Source organism: Sardina pilchardus, chromosome 6 (genome assembly GCF_963854185.1).
Source record: "Sardina pilchardus chromosome 6, fSarPil1.1, whole genome shotgun sequence".
Classification (NCBI taxonomy): domain Eukaryota; kingdom Metazoa; phylum Chordata; class Actinopteri; order Clupeiformes; family Clupeidae; genus Sardina; species Sardina pilchardus.
In genome coordinates, this window is record NC_084999.1 from 16,646,972 (window position 1) to 16,658,113 (window position 11,142).

At 43.0% G+C, this 11,142-nt stretch overlaps 1 protein-coding gene across 1 annotated transcript in view; it reads left to right on the top strand.

The window, feature by feature from the left end:
* The window catches only part of jarid2a (jumonji and AT-rich interaction domain containing 2a), a 44,709-nt gene extending 34,225 nt beyond the window's left edge, over window positions 1–10,484 (top strand). The window contains exons 9-18 of the mRNA XM_062538718.1: window positions 665–757; window positions 2,025–2,143; window positions 2,490–2,560; window positions 2,673–2,787; window positions 3,114–3,219; window positions 3,992–4,174; window positions 5,622–5,752; window positions 6,047–6,230; window positions 8,191–8,298; window positions 8,778–10,484. Of these exons, the coding sequence (XP_062394702.1) occupies window positions 665–757; window positions 2,025–2,143; window positions 2,490–2,560; window positions 2,673–2,787; window positions 3,114–3,219; window positions 3,992–4,174; window positions 5,622–5,752; window positions 6,047–6,230; window positions 8,191–8,298; window positions 8,778–8,960 (1,293 nt within the window). The 3' untranslated portion in view covers window positions 8,961–10,484. The remainder of the gene's footprint in view (window positions 1–664; window positions 758–2,024; window positions 2,144–2,489; window positions 2,561–2,672; window positions 2,788–3,113; window positions 3,220–3,991; window positions 4,175–5,621; window positions 5,753–6,046; window positions 6,231–8,190; window positions 8,299–8,777) is intronic.
* Window positions 10,485–11,142: the final 658 nt, after the last annotated feature.

The window sequence follows — 11,142 nt, forward strand, 5'->3', positions numbered from 1 at the left end:
AAAGTTCCCTTGGCCCTTGGAATTAAAATAGCCCCACATCATCACATACCCTTCACCATAGCTGGAGATTGGCATGGTGCTTTTTACAGTTAGCCAATTAGCCTGTTTGATGCTCATTGAGCTCAATGCAAATCAAACAGGCTAATAGGCTAACTGGAAAAAGCACCATGCCAATCTCTATCTATGGTGAAGGGTATGTGATGATGTGGGGCTATTTTAATTCCAAAGGCCAAGGGAACTTTATCAGGATGCATAATATCCTGGATCCATGAAATAGCTGGCCTTTAAAAATAAAAACATATAAAAAATCCTCCTGCTCCTATGGGAATTTAACATAGGGGTTGAATACTTATGCAACCTGTATTTAAGGAAGAACATTTATCTATTTACGATACATTCTTCAATCACAAAGAAAATTAGTGTCCTTAGCGGTTTGATTTTTACTCATTTTTTGAATTAAGGCATTACAATCAATTCTCAAAAGATGATTTTATATTCCTCTTTTTAGTCAACTTTAGCATGGGTGTGAATACTTACTATACCCACTGTATATATATATATATACCGTATATATATATACAGTATATATATATACCACACTAGAAATGACAGAGGGGTCTGTTTTCTGTGTACTGATGTCTGTAAACTGTTGTTTTATTCTCAGGGGAAGTCCATGTCGCTCACAACGTTCTTCAGGACAGCAAGGAACACCATGAACATGTGCTTCAGCAAGGAACCGGACGCAGCGGAGGTGGAGGTCAGTGAGTGATCGGCCGCGCTCGGGGCGCCCCTGATGGATCATTAACCTCCTCTTTCTTTTCACTCTGTCTGGGATGGACTCAGAGGGACTGCACGTCATTCTTACAGTTTTTTCCAATTGTTTACACACTAAAATTAAGATTAACAGACAGTTAACAATACTTAACACTTAAGAAGCAAAACGCCTGCGCAGAGTAGTACAACAGTAAGCACAAATTCAGCTTCACACTTTTTGCGAAACAGTACACACAGTGAATGTCAAAACGTAAAACACATTTTCACACCATAGACACAGATAAAGATTGTTAGGTACTTCCTTCTCATTATAAAGCCCTGGCTTGTCAATGACCACACTAATGAACAAATTGAATAATCACATCCACCAGGTGTGTAAGCACACATGTGCAAAATTGAAAACGCAGCACTCAGGTGTGTTATGCTCGATCCTCGAGGGGCGTTCCCACTGATCTATAACTAACACTGGATAGACTATCCCATTGTTTTCGCCCCATCATTCTTTATGTCGATCAGTGAGGATCGAGGCCAGAGGAGCGAGGGAGGACGTATAAAAGCCCAAATGAGAGGCACCCATAGCCTGTGATGTGGATGAACTCTTATGGCCTGATCCAGCTACACGGAGAGATGATTAGAGTATTATGTATTGTTGTTACTTGTTTGTATTGTTGCTTTAGTTTTTTTTCAGTGACTGTAAGTGTACAGTACTTTTTGTTTGTGTACAGATTTGTATTTTTTGTACACTTTACAGTAGCAAGAACTATAATTTTGCCATTTTCTGTTGATTGACTTGTCACTGTAACTGAACATATGGTACAGTGAAAGAAAGAAATATTGCTTGCAGCATCAGTTTTGTGCATTGCTGGATGAGGTTTCATCAAAATATTTTTGTCATCTAAATTATCCTAATGCTCTCAAACAATATGTCTGAATAAGATCCATATATTGGAAGAGGGTTTTTACAGATGTGTTTTGAATTTATTGTGTTGGTGTGTATAAGATGGACACAGTGTAGAATCATTCAAAGAATGTGTTAGTGATATGAGAACAGTATAAGGTTTTATCAATGTGTTTATTGTTTTGACAGAAATATTCCATTTTGCTAACAATATGTTATGTTCTGCTGATTGGGTGTGGTGTTTGGCTAATTGTGTGATATGTTTTGACAAAAAGAGCCCTGTTTTCAAAATTGTGTGTAAACGATTGGAAAAAACTGTAATCTGTGTGTGTGTGTGTGTGTGTGTGTGTAGGAGGAGTACTGGAGGATTGTGGAGGAAAGGGAAAGCCATGTTGCAGTGCATTGTGGGAGGGTGGACACAAAGACACATGGGAGCGGCTTCCCTATGGGCAAGTCTGAGCCATTTTCAAAGTAAGTGCACAGTTCACTGTCCTCCCATAAACCTCACATGACACAAACATTTCACTAACTACTACCAACCACCAGAAAACTAGTGACAGCAAAATGACAACAAAACGTTTAACAAAGCTGCCTTATATTCTCTCAGTCTGTAATGTTAGGCCTTAGTTATCCTCTGTGTAATATCAGACCTTATAGTCCTCCCTTGTAATGTCTCCGGTAATAGGCAGTTCAAGACCTTAGATCCTTTTGGAAATGAGAAGCAGAGTTACTGAAATTAGAGGTAGAGCATACTGCTACACACAGTAATCATTTTTGGCTGTCTGCGTCTGACCAATGCTGCGGGTTCTAACTTCAGGCATGGATGGAACCTCACTGTCCTTCCTAATAACTCAGGATCCATCTTACGTCACCTTGGTGCTGTGTCTGGTAGGTGCTCACCTCACACGCGATACAACAACAGATGACCGCGTTCCTTGTCCACTTTACAGGCCGTATAGTGCAGCTCACTGAAAGCCTTGTGTCTCTCTCGCCTGTGCAGGAGTGACCATCCCCTGGCTGAACATTGGCATGGTCTTTTCTACCTCATGCTGGTCTCGGGACCAGAACCGCCTTCCATACATAGATTACCTACACACTGGTGCTGACTGTATTTGGTGAGTGCAGAAGGAGCCTGTTCTTTTGCATCTGTATTGTGTGTGTCCGCTCGGCATGTGCCTCTTCATCAAGAATCGATGTCGTTTTGAAACGGCTACTGTGTAACTTGTAGATTGTGTAATAATTCACATCATCCCTCTGCTTGGTATGACTCTCACTTCTGAAAGTCTGTCTTTGACTAGTACATGATTACAGGCCCTTAAAAACATTGATAACCTATATAGAGCATCCAAGTAACTGAGCCCTGCAGACACAGTGATAGCCCCCCCCACCCCCCTGCTAGGTTCTGACCCCCCAGTGCTGTGGGCGCGTCTGTGTCTTGCAGGTACTGTATTCCCGCTGAGGAGAAGACGAAACTTGACAAAGTAGTTCACACACTGCTGCAGGCCAATGGAACTCCAGGACTGGAGATGCTGGAGAAGAGCGTCATGGTGAGTGAGAGGGAGCGCGGGCACAGACCACACCGCGGCCCTCTTTATGGCCTACTCGACACTCTCTCCACATAACACTCACCTGACACTGGACTCAGAATGATAGTGTGTTAGAGTAAAACAGGTAGATGGTGTCATGGTAGTATGGTATAGAAGTATAGCTGCATTGCCAAATGTATCCATATTCTATACAGAATTCTTTTCAAATTTATCTCTATTCGTTTTTTAAGTCCGACGTCACGGGTCCAACAGCCATTTTTTTAAAAGACGTTTATTAGCGCAGCCAGACGGTTTTTGCGACTTGTAAACTTTGTCATCACCACCTTCGTTTTAATGGTTTCAAAACAAAATCGCTAAACTTTAACAGAGTAATCACTGTAGCTGTGCAGAGAGATGATATATTCATGGGGAACGTCCAGGTTTCCACGAAAAATATAGATTTGATTAGGTTGAGGCAACAAGTCCGTATAAGATGACAATTTTCTTAAAGTCTAGTCAGAATAGCGGAAAATAATAGTTTATTTTACTGTCTATGGAGAATAACATGTACGTTTGAAAGCCGTTGGACCCGGAAAGATATTTATTATCCCATTATCACATCATCACTTAAAAGCCATAATTGAAAGCAGGGATTGAACATTCTAAATTAGGGCCCACTGTGGAGAGCTGAGAATCATTGAGACAACCCCCGCCCCCCTTGTGTGTGTGTGTGTGTGTGCGTGTGTGTGTGTGTGTATGTGTGTGTGTGTGCGTGTGTACCCCATTGCTTTAGATCTCCCCCGAGGTGCTGTGTCGAGAGGGTATCCGAGTCCACCGCGCGGTCCAGAAGAGTGGCCAGTTCATGGTCTGCTTCCCAGGGACCTTCGTGGCCAAGGTGTGCTGCGGGTACAGCGTGTCGGAGACGGTGCACTTTGCCACCCCCCAGTGGATGACGCTGGGCCATGAGGCTGCTAAGGTAAGCCGAGAGGGACAAGAAGCACAACACCGACTTTGCCCAAAGGAAAAAGGTTATTCGGAGACATCACTATTATTCACTAGACTAGACTTATCACTGAGACATAACCATTAAAAGCAAAATAGTGAAAAGAAATGTATGCCTATGCTTGTCAGATGATACAAGCGGTGCTCCTGTTCAAACAAAGAATCAGAATCAGCTTTATTGTCCAGGTTTGCGTGAATAAACAAGGATTTTGACTCTGGTTAACTCTGCTCTCAAATTACAACACTCAAACAAATAAAACATAAAAGCTTAAAAACCAGAACAGTAACAATAGAATGAAGGGCAGTAGAATAAGGCTATGTATAAGAATAAATACAGTATGTACATTTGCAAATAAATGGACACTATGGGTTGGATAGAGTAATTTGGTAGGAGCAGGCTTCACTTACTGTAGTCTCTTGTGTTTCATTTTAGAGTGCTTGGCCAAGCGTATATGCTTACTCAGAGAAGGAAAAAGGCTGCACTTTGCATATAAACGTGTTTTATTGCACAGACGCGATTCGGCATAGCGCCTTCCTCAGTGTGCTCAAAGATAGAGTTGGATAGAGTAAGGCAATCGTCCGAAGGGGTAGTGCGGCTGGGAATGTCTGCCTTCTTGTTGTCCCTGTCAAGGTTGCCATGGCCCTGGCACACCTCAACAGGCACAAGCAAGATGCAATATTCAACTGAAAAGAGGGTGGGAGTACTAGTGCAATATCAGCATAGACAGAGGTTTAAGATTAAATATAAATATAGTACACGGCAGCTCAGTGATGATAATGTGTTAATAACAATATTGTAACTGTCAAATTGAGGTGCATATTAGTTAGCGGAGCAGAACAGGTTGATTGGACAAGGTGTGGGAGTACCTTATCTCCTCTTTCTCTCTTTGTCTCTCATGCCGCCAGTACTACACAGCAGAGAGATTCATTTCCTTTATGAGAAGTGCAGTCACTTAGGCTGGGTGAACCCTGCCTGAGCTTCCGGGGAATTTGAATTTCGCCTGGCAGCTCAGGCTGGAAACCAGCAGATCTATCTCCGCTGTTTACTGCCAGAACCTTTGGCTCCAATCAGAAACGGCCATGCTCTAGTCCTGGCACGCTATTGGCCGGTGACGTGACGATAACAAAACTTAAGCGACGCAAAGTGCAGTAGAAACAAAGCGCAGCCTCCCCAGACTAATGTTCAATCTTAAAAGATGGAGCTTAGTATGGTGAAAACCAGCCTAGCAGTCACTCAGAAAACCAAACAAGTGAACACAACAAAGTACTTAGTAATGTTCCATGTAACACTAGTACCCCATCATTCGAATAAATGTTGCATTGGTCTACCTCTCTCTCTCTCTCTCTCTCTCTCTCTCTCTCTCTCTCTCTCTCTCTTTCTGCCCCTCTCTCATTCACATTCATTTCCCTCGTTTGTACAGGAACTGAAGCGTCGCCAGATGGAGGAGCCGTTCTCCACGGAGAGGCTGCTTTACAAGATGGGCATGTTCGAGTCCAGACGGGAGAACAAACTTTTGCAGAGTACAATCTCCTCACTTCTCAGAGATCTCAGGTATGAACAGAGTACAATCTCCTCACTTCTCAGAGATCTCAGGTATAAACATGAATTACTGTTGGAGGTCTTAAACACAAACGACCTTTAAGGAGATAAATGTAAACCAACATAAATCCCTAAGATACCGAAACCATTCAACATAACCTCAGACGGCTACCAAATTACACACACACACACACACACACACACACACACACACACACACACACTCACACACACACACACACACACACACACACACACACCTAAACAGCCGAAGCCTAAACACACCCGTGCCTTGCTCCTCTACAGGGACACAGAGATTAGCCAACGGCAGGATTTGTTCAAGGCCGGCCTGCGCTCGTCGGCGCGCTACCGGACGCTGGACAGCAGCCAGCCCCCCGCCGAGGGCCGGAAGAAGCCGAGCGCGCGGCTGGCCGAGGACACCTCGGACCGGCGCTGCCAGACCTGCCAGCACCTGTGCTACCTGTCCATGGTGGGTGCCAGACGAGATGGGCTCGGCATGCCGCACTGCCCTAGCGTAGCAGCAACCCGCCACAGGGGGCACGCTCGCTCTGTGAGATACTTAGTTGGAGCGTTGCAGCGCAGCATACGGTGGACAGTTGTGAAATCGTTAGGTTGACTAATAGCGGCGTGAGTGCAGTTTGAATAGCAGTCTGATTTTGTGAGATCTGTAGTGAGAGATCGTTGTGAAGTGTGTAATCCACAGCACTGACATACTGTAAGTAAAGTGAGCCAATCGTGCGTCGCGTAACAAATCAGTCTGGTTGATGTGCAACAGTGCAGGCTCTCATTACTCTCTGACGTTTTAAACCTCTTTGAGATTTATTTCAATATGAGAAGTTTGCTTGCAAGGTAATAAGGCTTCCGTGATGCACTTATTATGTATGAACTGAATATGAGAGCAGGCCTCCGAGCCCATTGCAGATCTGTCTACTAATGCAGTTTTGTGCCATGTTAACAGCACTAACTCTCCTTGCGCACTGGAGATGCTCCTACTGTAGCATGTGAAGTGTTATGTGTTTGGGTGGATTCCAGTGCAAAAACAGTGCCTTCGTCAGTCACCCCTAAGGGACTACCCCATCATACGTCGAGGAATGAAATTTCCACGGTTTGGGTGGATTCTTGAGCTTGCCTTTTAATTTCACGGTTAAAAGCCGGATACACTGTAAGTAGACATGTGTTTTGCTGCTTACCCTATCAATATCCAGTGCAAAAATGCTAATAAAATTATGGTTATGGTTATGGTTATGGTTATTTAGCAGACGCCTTTGTCCAAAGCGACATACAAATAAATAACAATACAAATTAAATTAACAGTGAACAATTACAAAATAGGGAGAATAGCAATATTATCAATAAAACAATGTTAAGCACTAACCTAATGAGAAATAAAACAGTGAAATGAGAATAGCAATCAAATAAGTCACTCAATTAATTATATAATAACAATAACTATAGCATGGTATGGCTAAATTTAAGGACAATAGCTAAATAAGTGTCAAATTATATCAATGGACAAACTATAACAAAACAACACTATTATACAAACCATAACACATAACAAACGCTCAAAAGACTAAGTGCATATTAAACAAATATGTCTTAAGACCCCTCTTAAAAGATCCAAAACTGTTGCTGGAACGGAGAGCACTGGGCAACTCATTCCACCAACACGGAACCACTGAAGAATAGGATCTACAATTTGACCCAGCAAGTATGGTTGGTCGACATAACAGACGCTCCTCAGAAGATCGCAATGGGCGGTTGGGAATGTACATCTTGACCAAAGAACTAAAGTAGCTGGGAGCAGATCCAGTCAGTGTCCTATAGGCCAGAGTGAGAGATTTAAATTTAATTCTGGCTAGGGAGCCAGTGGAGAGTAACTAGGAGAGGGGTTACATGTGTCCTCTTTGGCTGATTGAAGACCAGTCGTGCTGCAGCATTCCGAATCAACTGTAGTGGTCTTAATACACAAGCAGGTAGGCCAGCTAACAGAGAATTACAATAGTCCAGCTTGGAGATAACCATTGCCTGAACAAGAAGCTGAGTGGAATCTTGTGTCAGATAAGCTTCCTAATATTGTACAGGGTATACCGACATGACTTTGCAATTGAGGCAACATGCTCAGAGAAAGTAAGTTGGTAATCAATTATGACACCCAAGTTACGTGCCGATCTAATTATAACAATACAATTTATTCATATAGCAAAATAATCAATAGTAAATATTAAAAAATAATGATAAATAAAAGGGCAAAAAATTGAGAAAATCAAGAATGTGAAGACAAACCGAAGGTTGTATACCTGATAAATATATATGACTTATGTTGTCATAACAAGGTCATCCAATTTTCCGCATCCCATTGTAGACAGCTGGTCTTTAGCGAGCGCGTGGCTCATGTTGTTGTTGTTGTTGTTGTGTGCTCTCCTCAGGTGGTCCAGGAGAGTGATAACGTGGTGTTCTGTCTGGAGTGCACGCTGCACCTGGTCCAGAAGCGACGCTCCTCCAGGGGTCTGAAGATGATGTACCGCTACGACGAGGTAAGAAGGGCCCATGGGCCACCCACCGGCACCCCTCAGCAGAGGTTCGGTTTGCTCATCTCAGCGGTACATTACGGCCGGATTAAACCGGGTCTGTAATTACTGTAAAGCTCTCCGTTCGCTGAGACTGGTGTTATTTATTCCGAATGTATGCGCTGCTATCATGTCTGGTGCTGCAAGTTCTATATACGTCTGTGTGGCGTGTGTCTGTGTGTGTGTGTTTGGATGTGGATGTGGATGTGTATATCTGTTACCATGTGTGTGTATAATGTGCGTAATGTGTGTGTGTGTGTGTGTGTGTGTGTGTGAGTGTGTGTGGATGTGTATGTTATCTGTTGCCATGTGTGTGTAATGTGTATATACAGTAATGTGTGTAATATGTGTGTGTGGATGTGGATGTGGATGTGGATGTGGATATTATCTGTTGCCATGTGTGTGTATAACGTGTGTAATGTGTGTAATGTGTGTGTGTGCGACAGGAGCAGATGAACAGCCTGCTGAGCCGCGTGAGTGGGCGGGTGCAGGAGAGGAGCAGCGAGAGGCGGAGGGCGGAGCCCCAGGCCCAGGCCACGCCCCCGTGCCCAACACCAGCACAGCGCAGCCCCCGCGCCGCCAGGAGCGCCACCCAGACCCCCAAACACACCGCCAGCCCTCAGATGTGACACCACCCCACTACACACACACACACACACACCTCAATCACCTGATACACTCCACCTTTCAACTTTCTGAAAAACAATCCCCCACTCTCCTACACACACACACACACACATGCACACACACACACACACACACACACACACAACACCAACCCTCAGCATTAACACACACATACACAAATACCTTCCCGACAGAGATGGAGGACCTCTTCCCTGAAAGCACGAAAAATCTTTTTGCACTAGTCCTGAGGTCAACTGTTTCTCTTTTTTATCGTTATTTTATATGAGTTTGTTGTTTTTTTTTTTTTTTTTTAGATCTGAGTATTTTCTGGTTGTTTTAGCATTACGTTGAATATAGATCTATACGTAAATACCAATATATCTATCGAATTACCTTCTGTTTTGTGCTCAAATGGTGCTGTAGTTTCACTCTCTTCCACACTAGGCCTGCCTGCTCTCCTCCTCTAGACGCCCCCTGCAGGTCATCCCCCGCAGTGAAAAAAAAAAAAATCAGTCAGGAAGTGCAGACTGAGGCTACTTACTACAAAGAAGTTACACAGCAGTTTTAAATATAAGCTATTTTGTAAATCAGAAAGTCAAATTATTATTATAAAAGAGACACCTTCCCGCTGGCACGAAAGTCAGCAAAATTAGAAAATGCCGTGAAAACGCTCAGTTTCACACCTATGAATAAGGTTTCTAAGAAATGAAGCCATTAATTTTTAAGCTTTATTATAAATACTAGAATACTACTTTATTTCAGTTGTAAGAAATAATAACCCCAACCCCCCCAACCCCTTTTGACATTATGTCATACAAATTAGATTTTACCAAAAAAAATAAAAAATAATACCCACACAGATGCTAAAATTGCCCTTGTTACACTTGTGCTAAGCCGATACCTTATCATTTTGTGCTCTAAACTCAAGCTGAGGGGGAGCAAGGCGGGTCATTCGAGGCGAATCGACGATGAAGACGAGGGGTATTAGCCTTACTCACCCTTTTGGAACCTTCATCTGCCTCGGCGAGTCCCCCACAGGGTCACGCTTGTAACATATATAAATAAGTGCTGCTTAAATCATGAAGTATGGCATAGTGGTGGTCCCTAATTTTTTAGCTTTAATTTTATAATAAAAGGGAAATGTTAAAATAATAATAATAATAATAATAATAATAATTATAATAATAACAATAATAATAATATAGGTACAGTAGTAGCTCCTGTTGTTGCACTGGCACCCGATTCTTTAATCCCAACATTATCGTTGCTTCCCTAAAAATGACTGAACTGTATTAGAGATAATCAATGAACACAGAGTTTAGTGTTTTCCAGAGTTGTGGTTGTCTAGTTTTTGTTTGTTTTTTAAGGCCTTACAGTGTTTTATGATGGGGTTTTTTTTCTTTTTTTTTACAGTAAATCTTGCTTGTCTTACATTTTATTTATAAGCACTGAATTTTCAGCTCTCCTATCAAAAGTTATGTTATTACAGTTTTTTCACTTTGCAGGTTTGTACTTCTAAGTTTGAATAAATAAACTATTCCACTGTCAATCCTTGGAAATCTCAGATGTCTGTGGTATTCTAACATGTTTGTGTAATTGTGTTTTTTATTATTGTTTGTTTATATGAGGAAATACAGTCCCATGTATTTTTTCGGCAAAATATCTCAAGACCATCATTCAATTATTTGTGGGCTCACACTAAACTAAGAGTCTCTAGTCCACAGACTAGTATACGGTACTCTCATGCAAAATAAGCTTGGAGAAACACATTTTTGTTTCAGGACAGAGTGAGTTCAACAGCGCCCAAAGGCACAGCTGCACCACTATGAAGCACTGCTCTTGGCTTGAAACCATTCAACTCGGAGGACGGTGTGCATGTTCATTTCAGTGAGTTGCTACCCATGTGGTTGGACCACTTCCTCTGGTCCATGGGCGCTGCACACCAACGGATGAAGCTACCCGCTCTGCTCTCACCAGATGTGCGATGAGGACGTGACCATGGGGCTGGGCGCATCTCAGCGCAGACGCAGCGCAGTGTGTGCTTCTGTTGTTCATGTGAGCCGAAACGATATTCAGATGACGTGAACCGTTGGACGCGAGCGCAGGAGCGCTGGTGTGCAGCGTGGAGGAGAGAGAGCAGTCAGTGATGCGAAACACACACATGGCCAGCTCCCTACCCCTCTC